The sequence below is a fragment of the Macrotis lagotis genome, chromosome 1 (assembly GCF_037893015.1).
Source record: "Macrotis lagotis isolate mMagLag1 chromosome 1, bilby.v1.9.chrom.fasta, whole genome shotgun sequence".
NCBI classification, from domain to species: Eukaryota; Metazoa; Chordata; class Mammalia; order Peramelemorphia; family Peramelidae; genus Macrotis; species Macrotis lagotis.
In genome coordinates, this window is record NC_133658.1 from 227973858 (window position 1) to 227997799 (window position 23942).

The 23942-nt window shown below is 35.0% G+C and overlaps 1 protein-coding gene across 5 annotated transcripts in view; it reads right to left on the reverse strand.

The window, feature by feature from the left end:
- The window catches only part of EIF2AK2 (eukaryotic translation initiation factor 2 alpha kinase 2), an 86514-nt gene that overhangs the window by 24457 nt on the left and 38115 nt on the right, over positions 1–23942 (reverse strand). For all 5 annotated transcript variants that reach the window (XM_074209715.1, XM_074209712.1, XM_074209714.1 and 2 more), the window contains exons 7-12: positions 22006–22132; positions 21473–21561; positions 12575–12629; positions 11780–11814; positions 5772–5846; positions 3841–3963 (exon numbers count right to left, since the gene is read on the reverse strand). In XM_074209715.1, coding sequence (XP_074065816.1) covers positions 3841–3963; positions 5772–5846; positions 11780–11814; positions 12575–12629; positions 21473–21561; positions 22006–22132 — 504 coding nt within the window. The remainder of the gene's footprint in view (positions 1–3840; positions 3964–5771; positions 5847–11779; positions 11815–12574; positions 12630–21472; positions 21562–22005; positions 22133–23942) is intronic.

Genomic DNA, 23942 nt, shown 5'->3' on the forward strand with positions numbered 1-23942 from the left:
CTTAATCCCATTACCTTGCAAAAAAACTCTAAAAAAAACTTTTGGGGCACTATGGTGGTTCAGTGGATAAAGTACTGACCCTGGAGTCAGGAAGACCTGAACTCAAATCTGGCTTCAGATACTTAATAATTACCTAGCTGTGTGACTAAGAGCAAGACACTTAATCCCATTGCTTTACAAAAAAGTAAACAAACAAAATTTTGCTTTAACCTTTCAAGAAATTCTTGCTGGAAGCTTTTTTTTTTGTAGATGTTTTTTGAGTTAGTCTCTTCTTTTGGGTTTTAATCTCGAATTTCCCCTATCTCCATAATAGCTCTTTATGATGGGATTTTGCAGTTTTTTTGCTCATTTCCCCAGGCTAATCCTTGACTTCAGAATTTATATTATTTCTGGACTCTAAACACATCAAGCCAGGGAAATGGCTAGCCTAAATTTCTGTCCTCTTAAAACTTTCAGCTTCTTTCACAGCTCAGGTTTAAGGTCTGCAAGTTCTCAGTGTTCCCAAGGTTATATGACCCAAGACAACATTTGTTCAGCACCCTCCTGCTCTGAGCTCTGCAATTTACTGGGTTGATCTTTCAGCTTGTCCCTGGTTGGGGGTTTCTTCAGACTACTATTAGATTCAGCTCCTAGTGCTCATACTGGTAAGCTTTGTAGGTCCAAAGAGTGCACTTCACAATTCACTTTGTTCTGGGATTCCTGCCCTAGAAATTCCACTGAAGGCTTTCATGCAGGGCTGGAGGCTAGATCCATTGTCTACTCTGCAGCTATAATTAGAACCTTAAGCTACTGTTTGCTTCCAGAACACATTCCTTGCCCAACATACGACTAAAGCTCACACGCACTCCTCTACTTCACTCTGCATCTTTGACCTGGAAGGTAATAGAAGGCTACAGAAATGTCATATAGCTCATAGTCCTGTACCTGCTGGCCAGGTCAACAACATACATATCAAAAAAAGTATTGAAAAAGAGAATCAGGGGCCAGCAGTCTTCTCTGACCATGGCCCAGCCAAGGCTGCTTGGCTGTTCTCTCTCTCTCTCTCTCTCTCTCTCTCTCTCTCTCTCTCTCTCTCTCTCTCTCTCTCTCTCTCCCCCCTCCCTCCCTCCCTCCCTCCCTCCCCCTTCCTATGTCTTTTAACCTTTTCAATAAATTTTTGTTTTATTTCAACCCCTGCTTTCCCAGTATGAATAATGATTCCTTTTTAGGGAGAACCTAACCCAAGTAGCCAGTGGCTACATTTTGTCAACCAAGGAAGAGATTCTCCCTGCCCGGACTGGGAAATTGGATCAAGCTCCATCTGAATTATAATCATCTTTTTCCTGAATCTCTTATCCCAAATTACAGCCTGACACACTCTTGGTTCCCCTTAGAGCTTATGTCACCTGAAGCTCTGGATATGGTTATTGCTATATAACAACTTACTGATCTGCCTGACATCAGGTATGATAAAATAGAAAGACAATATGCCAGTGAAGCCATTTAGCCCTATGGGGCTAGAGTCATTCTTTCAAGACTCAACTAGGATTTTTTTTCTTTCTTTGGGTTTTTTTTTTCTTTTTGCAAGGCAAATGGGGTTGGGTGGCTTGCCCAAGGCCACACAGCTGGGTAGTTGTTGAATGTCTACAGCCGGATTTGAGCTCTGGTGGGCCAGTGCTCTATCCACTGCGCCACCTAGCTGCCCCTGGTAGAATTCTTTTAAAAGTTCTCTCACCTGGCCCATTGAAGAATATTGTCTGTATGACTTCATAAGGGAGCATATCCTCATGTCCCTCTCTGCTCTGTAATAGCAAATTGCCATGATTATTCCAGGTGCATCATAATTAAGTTTGAAAGTGAGCCAGTGGATCAAGATAATTCCTATTGGCATATTTAATGGCTTTAACGGAGAGATCCATTCTTCAAGCAGAATTTTTGTGCATTCTAAACATAGCCAAAGCCCTAGAAAATTTTGCTGAAAATTCATTTTTGGACACATGGAGGTTTTTTTAGTTTTTTGCAAGGTGATGGGGTTAAGTGGCTTTCCCAGGGCCACACAGCTAGGTAATTATTGAGTGTCTGAGGCCATATTTAAACTCGGGTACTCCTGACTCCAGGGCCGGTGCTCTGTCCACTTCGCCACCTAGCCGTCCCTACATGCAGTTTTAAAATGCTTTTTCAGTACATTTGTTTATACTATTTTTGAGCTTTTTCTTGCAACTTATGTGGTATCCATCAACAAATCTGTGTTATATTGGAACCCCATGTTCTTATAAAAAAAAGATTTTGATACTGGCTTAGGATCATAAAGTATAATTCTTGCCCCTTATAGACCTTCTAGTTTTTTCCTAATTATTAGACCTCTATTAAATAGCCTTCTCTGTTAAAATATCTCTAGTTTTTTGCTTGCTCAATTTTTTTCCTTGCATTTTTGTTCCTCTTAGCTGTATAGCTCCAAGACCAGCGTTTGCAGATGCCAACCAGCTGTGCCAGCCAATCATTCCCTGGACTCTGCCTCAATGAAGCCCTCACATCTCCAAATGGACTCTGAAAAGGCCCAGAAGATTCTGGTCCTAAAATGATTGATGGGGGAAATGATTCAGAATGTAACAGAAAGAATTTGGGGTGATATGTAAATTGACTCTTGAGATATAAATTGACTTGAAGTAGAGAATTATGATTGTAACAAAAATAATTGTAATCTTGGGTGAGGAACCTCCACATTCCCTAAAGTACCATTGTTTAATGTAAAGGAAAAAAATAAAAAAAATAAAAAGAGAAGACCAGGAAGCAAGGAACTACATGCCCTTTTCTATTATTATAAGGGTTGAGGGCAGCTAGGTGGCGCAGTGAATAGAGCACTGGCCTTGGAGTCAGGAGTACCTGTGTTCAAATCCGACCTCAGACACTCAATAATTACCTAGCTGTGTGGCCTTGGGCAAGCCACTTAACCCCACTGCCTTGAAAAATCTAAAAAACCAAAAAAAATAAGGGTTGACTTTGTGTAAGTTGAGGGAACCTCTCTGGGTATCAGTTTCTTCATTATTAAAAGGAAGTAGAACTAATTGAACTGAATTTTCCTCCCAGCTTATTCTGGAGTTGGAATTTTGATCCAGAAAATTTTTTTCAATTTCCAATTAAATTTCAGTTTTGTCAGTTGGTATAAATAAGTCCTGAAGTACCTTCCAACTCTGAATTAAGATATTATTTTTCTCCTATTAGGAACAACCTCCATGCGGCTGCTAGATGGCACAGTGAATAGAGCACTGGTCCTGGAGTCAAGAGGACCTAAGTTCAAATCCAGTCTCAGACACTTAAAAACCTGTTTTTTTTAACCTGGACAAGTCACTTTACTGCACCCCTCCACCCAAGGAATAACCTCCATTAAATGAATTTACATTTAAACAAGATCAATAAGCCTATTAATGATGAGGGAGAAATTGAATCTTAAAGTGTATTCCTTCCTATAATGTCTAGCATATAGTAGGCACTGACTAAATACTTGTTGAATTAATGAATGAATTTTGTACTTAAACATATGTATATATATATATATATATATATATAGAGAGAGAGAGAGAGAGAGAGAGAGAGAGAAGAAGAAGAAGAAGAAGAAGAGAAGAGAAGAGAAGAGAAGAGAAGAGAAGAGAAGAGAAGAGAAGAGAAGAGAAGAGCAGAGCACCAGATTATATTGAAGAAAGGTTCAGAAAGGAACACGAGCAGGTTTTAGAATAATCAGATAAAAGACTAATTCATATATTCTTTTTCCCAATGAATTTAAAGTTGCAATATTTTAAGTACAGAAAGAAATATTACAGAATGAATAATGCCTTAAAAGTAACTTAAAAGTTCTCTACTTACACATTATCAAACTTAACACGCTTAATGGCATAATACTGTGAGTCAATAATGTGTCTTCCTTTAAAAACATAGCCAAATCCACCTGTGCCAAGCAATTCTCTTTTTTCAAAATCTTTGAGAAACCTTAAAGCAAAATAGTTCATTAGTTATTTTGAGGTTTTACTATATTATGTGTTGCTTATGAACCTTTTTTTAGTTATTGTCTCCCTTTGGCCCTGAAATTCACATGAAAAAAATTATCCAAGATAGTGGGACAAGATTCTTCTGACCCTATCCTACAATATAATTGGTCCCATGCTCATTGTTCTAGTAAAAACTATCCTGTTCTTATCATAGCCATGCTATGTACTTAAGCACATATTTAAAAAATCCAAGGTAGCCAATGATCAAGAATATTTAGAATTCAGAATCATAAAAACATTAGAATAACAATGATAATATGTTCCCAAACTCTACCTCTTCTCTACTCCTCAACTCAAGTTTTGTGGTCAATGAAAGATGAAATGACTGAGGATAACAATTTCAGTCTTCTGAGCAACCAAACACCTTACAAAGTGGAACCAGACCTCCTTAGTTTAGGGCTGGATCCTAAGGGGGAAACACATTTATTTATAAATATACATATAAAGTTAAAAACAATCAAATAAAGCTAATAATTTTAAAAATAATACAATAGTAAAATTAAAGGGTCAATGGTGGAGATAACATATTTAAAATCCTTTTCTGTGAGGCATGCTCAGAATGACATTTTTTCTTGGTAGTGGCAAAGAGCTGGGAACTAAGGAGCACCTAAGATTTGGAGGGTGCCTGAGTAAATTATGGCATATGAAGATAAAGGAATATATGGTGCTGTAAGAAATGATGAAAGGATCAGTTTTAGAGAAACCTAGGAATACTTGTATGAACTAAAGTAGAATGAAATGAGAACTGGGGAGTAATTTATACTATGACAACATTGTAAAAAACAACAACTTTGAAAGACTAAGAAACTATAAACAATGGATCCAGAATGCAATTTGCTACCTACCTCCTGACAGAAGTAATAGATCCAAGGTTTTGATAGAGATATAGATACATATGGATATTCGTATACATTTATATTATACATGATCAATGCGGGAATTGATTTTGCTTGACTGAATATATTTGCTAAAAAACATTTTTCCCTTTTTTCCCCCCAATAGAAGTAGGGATTGAAAAGAGAAAAAAAATAGATTTTTGTTCATTGAAAAGTTTTAATTTAGTTGTTTAAAATATTAAGAGAAACTATGCATACTTGAAGGTAATGCTGAAGGAACAAGTAGAAATAAAGGTAAAACACAAAATGTGAATTTTCAAAGGACCAAACTTCCAAAGAAGACTAAAAGGAATGGATCAAAGGCCAGATTAGAGGGAATTAACCTTGGCAGAAATGAAAGGCAGTAATAAAGGTTGGTTATGAAGGAGGATTCTCCTCTGAGAGAGAAGGAAATGAAGACATGAAGACTGAGACAGCCTCTGATACCAAGAGAAGTTTTCTAAACTCTGTGTTTCTCTTTAGCAGACCTACTCATAATTGTTGTACTCAAAGGTATCAAAGACCTGCTTATACTGGACTTGAGTATTTATAGGAAGCTCAAGCTTCTTCAGTCTTCCTCAGACAAAACATATAGTCCCTAAAATTGTGGGTAATCTAGAAGGTGTGCTATGTCTGAATAAGGGCTATTTTGGGGGGGAAATTTATGTGTATGGTTTTATTTGTCTAAACCAGATTAAGATGGAGCCTCAGCAGATGTTAGTAAAGTGAATTACACATTTCTTGTATCCCTTCTCTGTGTATTATTTTCCTTCAGGGAAAGGGAGGAAGAAATAAGCAATTGTTATGTACCAAGCACTGTACTAAAAGCTTTATAAATATTATTTTATTTAATAAAATGCATTTCCCCTCTTACCTTTCATTGATACTATACTCCTTTTCTTCTTTCTCATTATTGTCAAAGTGTTTTTCAAAATTAGCTGCCAAACGTCTAAAAATTCAGAAAATGAAAATTTGAAGGAATTCCAATCCAATTAGATAATGTTCAGTTAGACAGTAGTTCAGTTACATAACATGTTACAGTTTACATAATATTTCCTTCACAACACTTTTATAGGTATTTTGTAATTTTGCATTTGTATGTAATGTATGAATGACTATCCCCATTTTATGAATTAGTCAACTAGCAGTTTGAAAATAGCAGTTTGAAAAAACTTTCCCAAAGTCACACAGCCAGTAAGAATCAGAGCTGGGACTTGAAACTAGGTCTTCTAAAGCTAATCAGTATTCTTTCAACTATACTCTTATATGCCAAAGAGAACAATCTTTTATAACAAAAATGAAAATGAATTTCTAAATTTTATAAATCTTTTACATGTTCAGATATATCACCTGGAGAGGAAGGTAACAATCATCAGGATTTTAACAGGTATTGTGTCATGCTGCCTCACATATGCCTCAGATATATAATGAAATATGCTTTCTGTTTAATGAAATATGCTTTTCTCTACCAAAGAATGATATGGTCAAATGAACAAGAGTCAGGGAACAAAAATTACTAAATTCTGTTCCTAAACTTGCAACTAGCTCTTTGACCTTGGGCAAGATAATCCAGCTCTTTGGACCTCAGTTGCTTTATCTGTAATATTATGGAATTGAATTAGATCAGTGGTATCAAATTCATACAGAAATGGGAATCACTAAACCAAGGAAAAGGATTCCATTGGATCACATGCTTACTTAGAAGAACACAAATTAAAATTAGCTATTGTATTTTTATTTATTTTCCTAAATATTTCTCAATTAAATTTTAATCTGATTTTAGCATCATTCAGAAGCTGGACATATATTTCATATCTCTAGACTAGATAGTCTCTAAAATGATACAGTTCTGAATTTCTATCATTTGCTGGTCTATGAATTGTCAATATCTTAAAGATTCCCATGCTGAAAATGCATTGATCCCAACCAATCCAATCTTCAAATCCTGCCTATTTTTCCTCTACATTATTTCTTAAAAACATCTGTTTTCTGCGGGCAGAGGAAAAAAAGCAGTGTTTCACTCACATCACTTCTTCCAAATTCCCTTCCAAGCAACTTTAACATCTCAAAATGAATTCTTAAGTTACAGAACCAGAAAAAGGATGGTGTGAAACAATTTTCCAATCTAAAACAATAAGGTCAACCAGGAAAAGTCTATCTCACTGGAATTGAGCACAGTCCAGCATAATCCTTGGAGGCAAATGAATAGGCAGCAATGAGATAGAAACTCTCAATCCACAGATGGCAAAGGGTCCAGACAATTGGTCAGAAAAATTACAAAGGAAACATTGCTGGCAGTGGATGCAAGACCCTACTGCATTGTCCATATGGGTATCCAGATAATGTACCAAGTTCACAGTCTCAAAATGGAGGGGGGGGGAACCAACAAACCAGAGTGTGCATCTCAAGGGAACAGGAGCCCTTGTCATAGTTCCCAAGAAGAAAAGAGTCCTTGTGATCACTCTCAGATCAGCGTATACTCTAAAAGAGCAGTGATCATGCCACTGTTTGGATCATACCATCTTGGAAGAACTGAAAACTTATAGGTCCCTAGAAATACCTCTGGAAACAAATGCTCAAAAAAACCTTAAGTTTGGCATAGTAAATCCTCCTCCACAGTGATAGAGCTTAACTTTAACATAAAATTAGAAGTCAAGAAATAGACTGGGAAAATGAGCAAGCAACAACAAAAAAGAACCTGTGCATAGAAGGTTATTATGGTGACAGGGAAGCACAAAACACAAAATCAGAAGGGGACAATAATGTCAAAATGGCTATATGCAGAATCTCAAAGAAAATGTAAATTGGTCTTCAATTTATAGCCCCCCCACACAAATTGTTGGAATAGCTCTAAAAGGAACTGAGAATGATGCAAGAGAATTATGAAAAAAAGAATCAACAACTTGGTAAAAGAGGGAAAAATTGGGAAAAGATGACAAAAATTCACTAAAGAAAAAATTCCTTTAAAAAGTAGAAATGACTAAATGGAAAAGAAGGTACAAAGTTCACTGAAGAGAATAGTTCCTTAAAAGTTAGAACTGGACCAGTGGAAGCTTATGACTCCATGAAACAAGAAGAAATAAACAATATCAAAAAATGAAAAATGAGAAAAAATATTTTATTGAAAAATAGACTTGGAGGGTGGCTAGGTGGCACAGTGGATAAAGCACCAGCCCTGGAGTCAGGGGTACCTGGGTTCAAATCTGCTCTCAGACACTTAATAATTACCTAGCCGTGTGGCCTTGGGCAAGCCACTTAACCCCACTTGCCTTGCAAAAATCTTAAAAAAAAACAGAACTGGAAAACAGATCAGTGAAAGATAATTTAAGATATTTAAGATAATTTAAGAATTATTAGATTGTTTGAAAGCAATGAATAAATAAGTTTAGATACTCTATTTTAAGAAATCATCAAGGAAAACTGCTACCATCTCCAAGTATCCTAGAACCAGAGGTCAAATAGAAATTGAAAGAAATCATTAATTAACATCTGAAAGAGATCACAAAATGAAAATTCCCAGGAATATTATAGCCAAATTCCAGAGTTCACAGATCAAGGAGAAAATATTGCAAGCAGCCACAGCCATAAAGAAACAATTCAAATATCATGGAGCCACAGTCAGAAAAATTCAAGATTTAGCAGCTTCTATATTAAAGGACTAGAGGGTATGGCATGTGATTCCAGAGAGCAATGGAGCAATGCAATCAAGGATCAACAACCCAGTGAAACTGAGAATAATCCTTCAGGGTAAAAACAAAATGAAGATTTAATGAAATAGAGGACTTTTCATCATTCCTGATGAAAAAACAAGAACGGAATAGAAAATTTGATTTTCAAACACACACAATTAAAGAAAGACATAAAAAGGTAAGTAGGAAAGAGAAATTGAAAAGGTTTAAAAAAAGGTAAACTGTATACATCCATACAAAGAAAAATAATACTTATAATTCCCAAGAACTATCATTATTAGGACAGTTAGAAGGAGTATAAATAGAAAGAAGAGTATAAATAAACAAGAGCTATCATTTTAGGACAGTTAGAAGGACTATAAATAGACAAAGGTTATGGGATAGTCAAAAAAATAAAATTAAAGAGTAAGAAAAAGGATGCACTGAGAGAAGGAAGAAAGTAGAGGTAGAATTGGGTAAATTATCTCACATAAAAGAGACACAAAAGACCTTTTACAGTGGAAAGGGAAATTGGAGGTAGAAGTTGACTGGCAACTTTTGATCCTTATACTCATCTGGATGAAAGAGAAAAATAATATAAATATTTAGTTGAGTTTAGAAATCAATCTTATCCTATGGAGAAGGAGGCAAGGGGAATGATAGAAGTGGGGGGGAGGGGGTTAGAGACTGATAGAAGGGAAGACAGATTAGAGGAGCCAGTGGTCAGAAGCAAAACACTTTTGAAGAGGGACAGGGTGAAAGGAGAAACAGAGAGACAAAGGGAAAGAGACACAGACAGAGAAGAACAAACAGGAGAATCACAGGATAGAGAGAAATACACAGCAATCATAACTATGAATGTGAACAAGAAGAATTCATTCATAAAACAGAAGGAGATAGTCCAGTGGATTAAAAACCAGAATCTTACAATGTGATGTATACAAGTCAAGGATGTGGAGATCATGATCTTAAACAAAGTGAAAATAAAAGTTCTAATTAGAAGAAATAAGCAAGAAAACTTCATCTTGTCAAAAAGTATCACAGATGATGAAGTAATATTAATATTAAACATGTTATACAAAATAGCATAGCATCTAAATTTTTGAAGAATTTAAATGAATTAAAGGAGAAAATGGACAGTAAAAATACAATGGGAGACCTCAAATTTCCTCTCATAACTAGATAAATTGAACCAAAAAAATTAAGAAGAAAGAAGTTATGGAGATGAATAGAATTTTACAAAAGTTAGATATATTAGACCTCTGGAGAAAACTGAATGGGAATAGAAGGGAATATATCCTTTTTTCAAGAGTCCTTGATACCTCCCCCAAAACTGACAATGTATTAGAGCATAAAGACCTCACAATCAGATGCAAAAAATCCAGATATTAAATGTATCCTTTTCAAATGATAGTACAATATAAATTACATTCAATAAAAGACCATGAAAAGATAGATTTAAAAATAATTGGGAGCTAAATAATCTAATCCTAAAAAATGAATGTGGGTCAAGGATTAGATCATAGAAAACAATCAATCATTTCTTTTAAGTGAATGATAGACATGAGACAACATAACAAAATTTATGGGATGTAGCCAAAGCAGTACTTTAAAAAAAATTTATATCTCTAAATGCTTACATCAGAAAAGAGGGGGGGAAAATCAATAAATTGCAAGTACAACTAAAAGAAAGATCAAGCTTAGGGCAGCTAGGTGGCACCATAGATAGGGCACAGCCCTAGAGTCTGGAGGACCTAAGTTCAAAGATGACCTCAGACACTTAATACTTAGCTGTGTGACCTTGGGCAAGTCACTTAACCCCATTGCCTTGCAAAAGAAAAAAAAAGATTGAGTTTAATACCAAATTGGAGATCCTGAAAATCAAGAGATATTAATAAATAAAATTAAAAGAAAAAATCATTGAACTAAAAAATAAACTAGGAGATGGTTTTATGGAGGGGGGGGCTAACCAATAAAATAGATAAATCATTAGTTGATTTTATTTTTAAGAAAAGAAAGAAGAAAAACAAATTACCAATATCAAAAATGAAAAATTAGAACTCACTACCAATGAAGAGAAAATTAAAACAATTATTAGGAGCTATCTTGTCCAATTACATCATATAAATTTGACAATCTAATGGATAAATATTTATATGGATATATAATGGATAAATATTTATAAATATAAATAAATGGATAAATATTTACAAAAATACAAATTGTCCAGATTAACAGAATCAGAAACAAAATTCTTTAAAAAAAGAAAAATGAGCTCTTTTAAAAAAAAAGTTCCCAGGATCAAATGGATTCACATATATTTTATCAAATATTTAAAGAATAATTCTAGTACTACTTGGAAATAATTCTAAGCTACTTGAGAAAATATTCCAAGAAGTCCTACAAAATTCTTTTTATGATAAATATAGTGTTGATATCTAAACTAGGAAGAATAAAAACAAAACGCAAAAAACTGTAGACCTATTTCCATAATGAATATTGATGCAAAAATGTTAAAAAAAATAACAGTAAGATTACAGAAGGATATTATTATAAAGATCATAAAACTATGACCAAGAGGGAATTATATCAGGAATATAGGGTTTGCTCAATATTAGGAAAACTATCAGCATCACTGACCTTATTCAGAATAGTAATAACATAAGCTATATGATTATCTCAATAGATGTAAAAATAACTCAGAATATAATACTCATTTCTATTAAAAATACTGGACAGCATAGGAAACAGTAAATGGAACTTTTCTTAAAATAAGTGGTATCTATATAAAACCATCAGCAAACAGACTGACTTAGCTTCCTATATTCCTAGTTGTAGCAAAAGTAAGGACCACTGAGCTACACTTCCAGACTGAAACATGCTTCAGGAATGGTCCTTGTGCAAAAGAAACAGATTTATATGGAAAACAGAAATTGATATTCAAAAGAATGACAAAAAAAGAAACCAGCAAAGATAGTCTAGCATGACCAGGAGAGATAGCATAATGTGGTGGAATGATCACTTTCTTTGAAATCAGAGACTTTCCACCCTACACAGAAGCTAAAGGAGTATTAGAGACCTGTATGAGACCTCAAAAAATTAATTTTATATAGTTAAATTATATGACATTGCATCATGTTACATAACTCTATTATGTAATAATAATTACATGACAGCATACTTTAAATCAAAGTAAATAAACTGAAATCAATACCTTTTAATCTTCTGTTGGCTACCACTGGTAGATTTCTATAATAAAAGAAAATGAAAATTGTTATGGAATTGAATTAATTCAATTATCATCATACTCTGGAGGAAACCTTCCCACATGTATTCAGATATATCTTTAGCCATATTTACTCAACTACGGTCATGGTCTTCTTCACTTTTCATCCTATTAACCCCAGCTCCAATCCTGTCTCCTACATGATCTCCTTATTCCCCCATGTTGGTAATGACATTCTTTTCTTGTTCTTCACTTAAATATCATGTACCAAGATATTATGTATTATAGTTTGCAGTATTTATATCAAAGCTCCTATGACTGCATAAATGAACATGTTTTGTTTTCTAAACTTTTAGCACCTGTCTCAGTAGTCATTTAATAAATGTTTGTTGAGATGAAATCGAAATGACATGAAATGAAGTAAATTCTGCTCCCTTCTTCTCTTTGCTACTTCCTTATTCTAGTCTCAATCACAAGGGGAAAGGGAAAACATAGTAATGAATTCCTCTAAGTACAGTTTCTAATAATATAATATGAAGACTACTGGTGGATTATGAGGAAAGAGGAAGCTCCATATATGAAGATGTCAGATCGATCATGATAGATTTGTGGAGGAATTTGTTCTGTGAGTGGTACTAGGATGAGAGGCTCATATTTGTCATTATGGATATAATGATAAATTACATATTCATTATTTTAAAACTATGTATAGTAAAGAATTCTTTATGAATAAAAACTAGACCAAGATTAATAATTAGGAAAATGTAGAGATTAATATCATACCGGAGAAGATGAAGAAGTATCTTCTGAGAATCCACTTTTAAGCACAAAACCATTTCTGCCCCCCCAAAAGCAAAAACAATTAATTTACATGTCTAATTATTCTTTTATACATGAATCAGCTTTTCATGCTTCTTAGATGTTCTTTAAATATCTCACATTCTATCCATAATGGCTATTGCAGTTTTTAAAAATGTACTTTTTCAGGAATGTTTTTAATGGAAACATTTAAATATGAAAAACAAATAGGTATATGAGGAATATAACATTAGCTTCAACTTTGATCTCTTTTAAGGCTATACAATCAATATTTCCAAAATGTCTAGCCTGGATTTGAACTTTGCCTAATACTATCTTTAATTTGGCATGCAGTTAGAATAATTCAATTTTTAAAATGTTGAATTCTCTTAGATTAATTAATCTATCCCAGAAAACTAGATAAACAATAAAGTATTAGCAGCAAATATATTAAAGAGGAGGTACTAAAAACAAAGATAGTTCTATTAAAAACTTCCACAAATATCATTACACTTTATTTTTTAGTACAAGAAGAATTGAACATCTTACACAAATTATAAAGTAATACCATGACAGGGTGGTAAATCTATTATTTAGGATCAATCTGATCCTTAGCATAATTCAGTCACCAATAAAGGGACATACCTTGAAATGATTTGATTCAGCCAGAAAAGACTTTATCTCTATTAGGTACACAAGGAAGAGATTTTATACTTTAGGGGAAAGTGGGAGTGGGGTGGGGTGGTAAGCAATGCCTGAACTGCAATCAAATTTAGTTCAAAGAGGGATTGTGTGTGTGTGTGTGTGTGTGTGTGTGTGTGTGTACGTGCATGTATACATATTCTTGATTGGGTATGGAATGTAATTATCCAATGGGGGAAAATGAGAGGAAGTGAATAATAGAAATGGGGGAGGGATGATGAAAAGGAACAGATTAAGAGAGGCAGTTGTTAAAAGTGAAATAGACTTTTGAAGAGGAAAAGAAGAGAGAGAATTGAACAGAAGAAAATAGAATAGAGGGAAATATACAGTTAGTAAGTATAAATATAAATGTGAGTGGGATGAGATTACCCATAAAATGGAAGCAGATAGCAAAATGGATTAGAAACCAGAATTTAACAATATGTTGTTTGCCTCTTAGAGGCACACTTCAAACAGAAAGATATACATAGAATTAAAATAAATGACTGGAGCAGAATCTAATATACTTCAACTGAAGTAAAAAAAAGGCAAGGGTAGCTATCAGGATTTCAGACAAAACAAAAACAAAAATAGACCTAATTAAAAGAGATAATGAGGGGGCTGCTAGGTGGCGCAGTGGATAGAGCACTGGCCCTGGAGTCAGGAGTACCTGAGTTCAAATCTGGCCTCAAACACTTAATAATTACCTAGTTGTGTGACCTTGGGCAAGCCACTTAACCCCATTGTCTTGCAAAAACTAAAAAAAAAAAAAAAAAAAAAAGAGCGAGATAATCAGGGAAGATACATTTTGCTAAAAAGCATAAACCACCATAGATAATGAATATAAAAACTTGTAAATAGCATTTTTAATTATATGTAAAGATAGTTTTCAACATTCATTTTTATAAGATTTTGAGTTCCAAATTTTTCTCCCTCTCTCCCCAAAATAGAAAGCAATCTGATAGAGTTATACATGTGTAATCACCAAAAAAATGCAAAAAAAACAAAACAAAATAACATTAATATGCTTTGATCCATATTCAAACTCCACAGTTCTTGTTTGGATGTTGATAGCATTTTCCATCATGAGTCTTTTGGAATTGCCTTAGAATATTGATTGTATGACTGAGAATAGCCAAGTATAAGTGCTTTCTGACAGACAGCAAAAATGTTTACAGTAAATTTCTCTGATAAAGGCCTCATTTCTCAAATACATAGGGAACTGAGTCAAATTTATATAAATAATTGTCATTCCTCGACTGATAAATTACCAAAGGTCAGGCAGTTTGCAGAACTTATCTATTAGTCATATGGAAAAAAATACTCTTAATTACCATTAGATATGAAAATCAAAACAACTCTGAGATATCACCTCATGTGTATTAGAAATGACAAATGGTGAAGGGAAGGTGGGAAAACAGGTATAGTAATAGACTTTGGCAGATTAAATGAATTGATCCAACTATTCTAGATAATACTCTAGAGCTATGCCTAAAGGGTTATAAAGCTGTGCATATACTTTGAGCCAGCAATATTATTCTATAATACAATTATAGGTCAAAGGTCAAAAAAAGGAGTTATATGAACAAAAATATTTAAGTTTGCTCTTTTTTGTGGTGGCAAAGAATTGGAAATTTGTGGGATGCTTATTAATTGAAGAATGGCTAAATTGTGGCATATGGTTGGGATGGAGTACTATTGCACTATAAAAAATGGTCAGGAAGGCAGTTTCAGAAAAACATGACTAGACCTATATGAATTGATGCAAAGAGAAGTGAGAAGAACTAGGAGATCATTTTGTACAATGATAGCAATGTTGCTATAAAGTAAAATACTTAATATTTACCCTTGTAGATAAATCACTTTTCATTCCATAGTTATTGAACTTTCAGTCATATGAAGGGGAAAAAAATGACAGCTAATCTGGTTTAACACAATGTTCCAAGACAATCTAAAGAACTCATAATGAAAAAATGTTATCTGTCTCCAGAGAGAAAAATAATGGACTCTGAAAGCAAATTGAAAAATAATTCCCCCTGTCTTTCTCTCTCTGTCTCTCTGTCTCTGTCTCTCTCTGTCTCTCTGTCTCTCTCTCTCTCTCTCTGTCTCTCTCTCTCCCTTTCCTTTTCTCTTTCCCTTCTCAAAATTTAAAAAAGAAAAAAATGTTAAAATAAATTAATAATTAAAACAATAATAACATTTTCTTAGTATAAGAGGAAAAATGTCATTTCCCATTTTCCAAAAAAGGAAAATTAGGAAATTAAGTGGTGTGAGTGTGTGTGTGCATATGTGTGTGTATTTATGAGAAAGACAGAGTGACAGAGATTTTACTTTTAAATAGGGAGATAACAAGTACATTTATAGGTAAATATAAAACATATTTAAAGGAGATTCAAGGAAATATTGGAAGAGAAAGGATCAACAGCTGAGAGAACCAGAATGAAGAGTCTAGAGAAAAAAAGGGGAAGGAAATCCAAGACAGAAACTTAAAGTGTTTAGTCACTGATGATCCAGCAAAGAAGTGGTTAGATAGATAGAAGTAGAACCAAGAAAGAATAGTTTCACAAAAACCTAGAAAGGAGTATGGCAAATAATACAAAATGCCACAAAGAGATCAAGATGGGTGAGAACTGCAAAAAAAACCTTACATTTTGCAATTAAGAATTCAAAACAATAAAAAATTGACCTAAGGTTCTGACAGGATGGGTACGGAGAAGGTGATTAATATGACAGATTTTTGCTGAGGTAAATTGCATATGTGGAATGAGAGATAGGGAAGAGAGAAGGATTCATCTTAAGAGAGGTTATCAGCCAGGGTCATTAAAAAAATGCTGATACTATCAATAGAAATAGGGAAGTTTGGAAGTGGAGAAATTCAAGTCAGCCTAAGGAGCCAGAAGTGTACAGATATAATGGGTATAGCGTCTAGCTGGGAGAAAGCATCACTGAGCTTTCCAGTATAGGACATGAACTAGAATTTGGAGAGCAAGAACAAGTCCTAGATTTAGCAAGTATATGTCAAAAACCTGTGAAGATAGCTAAATAAACCCACCAATTGACAGCATGGTCCCTCAGACTCCAGGATGGGTAGACTGAGGAGGGGAACTGTGTCCAAGGAAGGATCAGAAACAGTAGAGAATAGCAATTGTGTGCTTCTGATCCTAGTTCCAAGATAAATTTTTTTCTTAGATTTTTTTTGCAAGGCAATGGGCTTAAGTGGTTTGACCAAGGCCAAACAGTGTCTGATTCTGGATTTGAACTCAGGTTCTCCTGACTCCAAGGCCGGTGCTCTATCCACTGCACCACCTAGCTGCCCCACCCCAAGATAAATCTTAAGGCTACAGCAGAGTTCTAAGGGAAGGAAGACTGGACTAAGGTTGGTGGAAGGAAGATTCTGTTGTTCTATTGTTCTTCATTTCTGTCTCCTGGCTTTCTTCTTGGCTTCCTTCAAGTCAACTAAAATCTCACCTTCTTCAAGAAACTTTTCGTATGACATTATTTCCAATTTGTCCCGTGTACATGTTGTTTGTTCAAAGTAGCTCAGATATTCTCTTCCTCCTATTAGATTGTGAGCTCCTTGAGGTCATGGACAGCTTTTACTTTTCATTTGTACCCTCAGTGAATAGTGCCTGGCACATAATAAGCCCTTAAATCTTTGTTGATATGACTTGACTTAAATTTGCTAAAGTCCACTGGAGCTCCACCCAGGGGAAAGATTATAGTTAGGTAACCCAAATCAAATTCATGAGCAGGAGCCTGACAAACTCTAGCCAGAAGGACAGCAGTCAGACATTGCCCTATCATGAGGCAGCTTTAGGTGAACTGAACGCTTACAGATCCCTAGTCTGAGCCTTCTTTGAGATGCTTGAAAAACACAACACTCAAATACCACAGCAAGCATCAGGAGGACCCAAGAGAATATGAAGCAAAACAAGTAAGGCCTAGACATCTCTTCTGTAAGTCCCAATCCAAGAAGTAGGGCTGTAAGAATGAGTAAATTAAAAAAACATTTCCAGCATTAAATTGTGATGATAAAAATGCCTCAGATAAAAACTCGGGAGAAAAGAATAACTCTTTAATGTCTACAAGCAAAGTCTCAAAAAATAAGGGAGGGATTCAAGATGGTAGAAGATGTGGAATGAGAGATAGGGAAGAGAGGATTCATCTTAAGGATGGAGGGACACACCAGAGCTCTCTCCCAAACCATTCCAATGACTCTAATCAAACACTAGACTGACAGAATCCACAAAAAAGACTGAAACAAAAAGTGAAACAATTTTCTAGCCCAAGACAACTTGAGAGATCCTGTGGGAAGGACCAGAAAGCATTAGAATTAGAAAGGGCCCCCAGTGTAGCCTGGATCACACTAGAGAGAGAACTGACTCCAGCCATCCAGGGCAGTCCACTGAGCACCTGGGTCTGTGGCAGTGGTGACAGTTTCCAGACCTCTCAGTTCTGGGATTGACAACTACAGTTGGGAAGCTCAGGAGGAAAACTCTGCTGCACCAGAGTGAGAGCAAAGCCCAGTTCACCTCAAACCTCAGCACAGACCCAGCTCCAGAAACCAGGAGCAGGACTGGGGAGTCACCTGGAAGTTGTTTCTAAATCTCTCAGTCCATGGAAATTAAGAGGATCAGGGGAGATTACAGAGGTCTCTTTGCCATCCTTGAGGCAAAACTCTGTTACTTTGCCCATATTCAGATCTGGGTTGAAATCTGGGCCCCGGTCTCAGGAAAAGGAGCAGAGGCACAATACAGCTTGCTGCCTGCAGAGGAGCAGGGTACCTTCTTACAGTTCCAGGGCAGAGGGGTGTGCTTGTGGTCACCTACAGACCAGAGCACAGGTCAGGAGAACAGTCAGAGACTCTCAAAGGACCTTGAAGGAATTGAGGTCCCTGGGGGCTGTCCCTGAAAAACTGCTGTGAATATTCTCAAAAACTTGGGACAGTGCCTCCTCTACCCTGAAAGCAGAGTCCCACCTTAACAAAGGGCTAAAATCAAGTCATGAGTTGGGGAAGTGAGCAAACAACAGAAGAAAAAAAAATCCAACCATAGATGATTACTCTGGTCCCAAAGGGGATCAAAATACACACTCAGAAGATTACAAGGTGTCCAAAGCCTCCAAGAAAAATAGGAATTGGTTATTGAAAAGCTCAAAAAAGATTTTGAAAATCAAATAAGTGAGGTAGAGGAAAAATTGGGAAGAAAAATGAGAATGGTGTAGGAAAATCATGAAAACTGAGTCAGCAGTTTGGTGAAGGAGATACCAAAAAGTAATGAAGAAAATAAGATCTTAAAAGCCAGTTTGGGTAAAATGGAAAAAGAAGTCCAAAAGACCAATGAGGAGGAAAATGTCTTAAAAAGTAGAATTGGCCAGATGGAAAAGAAGATAAGAAAGCTCTCTGAAGAAAATAATTCCTTCAAATGGAAAATGGAGCTAATGGAAATTAATAACTTTGTGAGAAACCAAGAAATAATGAAACAAAATAAAAAGAATGAAAAACTAGACAAAAAATGTGGAATATCTTATTGGAAAAACAAGTGACCTGGAAAACAGATCTAAGAGAGATAATTTAAAAATTATTGGACTATCTCAAAGTCATGACCAAAAAAATAGCCCAGATGTCACATTTCAAGAAATCTTTCAGGAAAACTGCCCTGATATCCTAGAAGCAGAGAGTAAAATAGAAATTGAATGAATCCGCTGATTATTTCCTGAAAGAGATCCCAAAATGAAAACTTCCAGGAATATTATAGCCAAATTTTAGAATTCCCAAGTCAAGGAGAAAATATTACAAACAGCCAGAAAGAAACAATTCAAATATTGTGGAGCTACAGTCAGGATAAGATAAGATTTAGTAACTTCTACATTAAGGACTCAAAGGGCTTGGAATATCATATTCCAGAACACAAAAGAGCTTGGATTACAACCAAGAATCCACTACCCAACAAAAATGAATATACTCTTTCAGGGGAAAAGATGGATATTCAATGTAATAGGGGACTTTCAAACTTTCCTGATGCAATGACCAGAGTTGAACAGAAATTTGATCTCTAAATACAGGTCTCAGGTGAAGCATAGAGAGATTGGACAGGAAGGCTAAATCATGAGGGACTTAATGATGTTGAACTGCTTGTATTCCTACATGGGAAGGTGATACTGTTAATACTCATATGAACCTTCTCATTTATTAGGGCAGTTAGAAGGAAAGACAAGGCAAGAGGGGAATTGAATTTGAAGGTATAATATATTAAAAAGATGGAATTAATGGGGGAGAAAGGAATGTACTAGGAGAAAGGGAAAGGACAGGTAGAATGGGTTAGAAGGCAAAAAACCTTTAGCAGTGGAGTGGAAGAGGGGGGAAATGATGGGGAGTGAGAGAGTCTTACTTTCATTGGAAGTGATTCAAAGAAGGAATAACATAGACACTCAATTTGGTATAGAAATCTATCTTACCCTAAAGGAAAATAGATAAGAAAGGGGGATGGGAGAAAGGGTACAGGGAGAGGGAAGAGGAGGTATAGATGATGAAGATTGGGAGAGGGTAGTCAGATGCAACGTATCTTTGAGAAGGGATAGGGTGAAAGGAGAGAGAGAATAGAATAAATGTGGTGGGGGGAGGAATAGAATGGAGTGGAAATACAGTTAGCAATAGCGACTGTGGGGAAAAAATATTAAAGAAATTTCTCTGATGGACTTATGATAAAGAATGCTATCCATCTCAAAGATAGAGATGAAAACAGAATGAAGCTTAGTAACTTGCTTTCTCAAGGGGAGAAGTAGGGTAGGAGGAAGAAAGAGAACTTGTAACTCAAGGTTTTGGTTTTTCGGTTTTTTGTTTTTGTTTTTGGGTTGTTTTTTTTTTTTTAGTTTTTGCAAGGCAGAAGGGGTTAAGTGGCTTGCCCAAGGCCACACAGCTAGGTAATTATTAAGTGTCTGAGGTCAGATTTGAACTCAGGTACTCCTGACTCCAGGGCCAGTGCTCTATCCACTGTACCACCTAGCTGCCCCCTAACTCAAGGTTTTGAAAGTAAATATTAAAACTTGCTTTTGCAAGTAACTGGGGGAGATCAAATCAAATAAAAAAACACATCTTAAACACAAGTTCAACTAGAATTCCTAGGAGAAATGAAGCAAAAGTTTTTTAAAAAGTTAAAAATTATTTTATAAATTAAATAAGAAAGCTTGAAAAAAGAACTGAAAGAGAAATGAGTTATAGAGGAAAGACTTAGGAGAAATTATAGTTTAGCACAAGAGATTTAAAAAAAACTTACTGACGATAACTCAAAAATTAGGAAAAAAAGAGAAATTAATCCATGAGTGAATAAGAAATAGTAAAGCAAAGTCAAGAGGTCAAAAAAAATAAGAGAAAATCTATCAAGTAACCTTGGACCAGTCACTTAACCTCTTGATACCTTCAAGCAGCTCTCTAAGACTAGTAATCTGAAAAAAAAGTTGCAGACCTGCATCAGTATAGCAAATTTCCCAACCATAAGAAATATATTCTAAAAGTACAATACTGTGCTTTTTTCTTTGACTCAGCAATTCCCTTTTACTAAATTCAGATCCCAAAGAGATTAAGAAAGAGGAAAAGAACTCATATATCCAAAAATATTTATAGTAGTTCTTTTTATAGTGTCAAAGAACTGTTAGCTAGGAAGGGTTTCACTAATTGGGAATTACTGAAAAGAATATGAGTTTATTTTAACATAATGGAACATTGTTTGTTTAAAGAATGAGAGAAGGATCAATTTCAGAGAAACCTGAAATTCAGAAAATTTCAGAGAAATTCACTTGAGTGAATTTAAGAGTGAAGTAAACAGAACCAGAGCAAATTTTTAGTAACAACATTGTAAAAACAACCAACTTTGAAAGACTTAAAACTTCTGATCTTTGAAATGAAATACCATGAGAAAAGCATAAAAAAATCAGAGATAAGCAGGATAACTTTCAAATTACATATTAAATTACTATAAACTTAAAAATTAAGTTTTACATAATAGATTCACAGTTTCAGATATAACCTATTCAATATATTTTGTTCACTTTATTGTGTGTTTAAGATGGGAATTTAAAGAAATAAGACTTTTACAAATAAAATATATGAATGGAAACAAAACTAAAAATAAATACTTTTCTTTATGACAGTCAGTGGACAGAAAGTAAAATTTATTGAACAATAAGTATTTGCTTCATACTTACGATGTTGATAGACTCAGAGATGTATTACCAGAATTGCTAGAAGTAGTAAATGGAGTGACAGAAGCAGAAGCAGATAATGAGTAACTTCCCTAAAAGGGGAGAAATACAAAGAATTTTGTATGACTCTTCTCCAAAGCTGTAAACCCTCCATATTTATTTTTCCCAGTGCTATGGTTGCCATGTGACCTAACACTATCAAGTAAAATCAGAGGCTTTACAAAAAACTGTTTCATAAGTTGACTGAAAGGTTGAACTGGAATTATAAGTCACAGAATTTGTGACTGATGTAGCCTTCTAGAACAACTCATCTATGAAAGGAAGCCCAACTATAAAGTATCCAACAAGTGGAAATGGGCAATAGAGAACACTGGAATTTTTAGTCACATGCTTAATGGATGTGTAACTATCAAAATATAGATGGAATAAGAAGGAGGGTCATTATATCTAGACAATAATTTCTTATAGACTTATTGAAACAATCTAAATTAAGATGGAATTTGAACACAAGAAAATTAAGTGAAATGGCTAGTTACCTGTGAAATATTGCCTAACTGCATCTTCTCACATGCGATCTTTGATGCAGCATGTTTGGCTTCTTGTTTGTTAGATCCTATACCAGGACCATAAGTTGTCTCCCCAATATTGCAGGTACAAGAAAAACTAGAATAAACAACAATGGGAAAAGATATGAGTTTCAATCCAGTTCAAAAATAAAATCTAATTTTTTTTAAAAATGCAATCTACTTAACAAAGGCCATGAGGATGGTTTAGTTTAAAACAACTACTTCTGTAAATTGAAACTTCAACCAAAAATTACAGAATCAAAGAGCCATTGAAATCCAGCAGGGATCTCAGAGATCACTAATTAAGTCCATTTTTTTCTACATTTTTAAGGCCTAGTGAAGTGAAGAAATATATTGCTGATCAAAAACTATTCTAGGGGGCAGCTAGGTGGCACAATGAATTGAGCACCAGCCCTGGAGTCAGGAGTACCTGAGTTCAAATCCGGCCTCAGACAATAATTGCCTAGCTGTGTGGCCTTGGGCAAGCCACTTAACCCCATTGCCTTGCAAAAACTTAAAAAAAAAGTTATTCCACTAGAGATCAAAATCTGGAAGCTTCTACCATGCTGGAGAGGGGACAGTTTGGCTTTATGGGAAGAGTTCTCAATTTGACATCAGAAGACCTAGGCTCAAATCCCAATTGAGTTTCACTTCCCAGGACTTCAGTTTTCTCATCTGTAAAATGATGGAGGTAAACTAGAGGAACTCAAAGTCCCTTTCCAACTCTAAATCTGTAATCCTAGACTCAGGTCTAAATAACTGTGGAGAAGCTCCTCACTAGAAGGTTGGTAATCAGATGAATAACACAGTTATTTTAAACATTTCATATATGGCATGAACACCCCTGAAAAGAGTTTATAAAATGGTAGTTTACCAATTACACACAAACTCACAGGACTCTTATATAGGAAAGGAACTTCATCTCAAAGATCATTTGTATAAACATATATCTAAATAAGAATTCCCTCCATAATCAATACTGTTCCGAAAGAAATAGGTAGCCTGATTTAAAAAAAAAATAAACATTTTAAAAAGCCTGATTAAAGAAAAACTATTTACAGTTTTCATGTTAAAATGAATTTAACATTGAGTTCTTCAGACCTATGTGACCCCTCTGAAGGGGTAGCAAGGAGTCCCAGAACATAAAAGGAAAAGAAAGAAAAGTCCTTTATATCACCTCATATCTTCACTCTGTGAATTTTAGCACTTTACTCCTGCAATAGACTCATAATCAATAGCTCCACCAATTTCCCTGAAAATCCCGGTTAAAGATAATATACACAGTGGCCAAATATAACACCTTTGACATTCAGACTACCTAACAGTAGCCATGATTCTCCCCAGTCAAATGAGATACATGAGTCAGAGAATATATAAGGAAAGAAATAATAATAATAATAATAATAACAATAATAATAATAATGACTTTTATATAGCACTTACTCTGTGCCAACTTCTTTGATTCTCACAACCCTAGGAACTACACACTATTGTTATCCTCATTTTACAGATGAGGAAACAGGAAGATAGTAATTAAATGACTTAACAGGATCATACAGCTAGTAATTGCTTGAGGGCATAGTTAAATGCAGGGTTTCCAGATTCTTGGTGGGGAAGTTGGGGTAAGGGGTGTCTATCTACTATACTGTCTAGTTGTCTTCTTACTTGGAAGGTCATTCATTGATGTTATCTTCCTTCTCCCATCAAGAAAAACCTATGAAGTACATTTTCAGACATGCCCCATGTGCAAATTTGCTTTGCTTGGCTATATTTAGTTGTTCCATAGGAGGCAGGAAAGGAGAGCTAGGAAGAGGTATTGATAATTGTGTTAAAATTTTATCTTGTTCTGGTCCTACAATCACATCCCACTTTCTAGTTTGTATAGTAAATTTATATGTAGCCAGGAT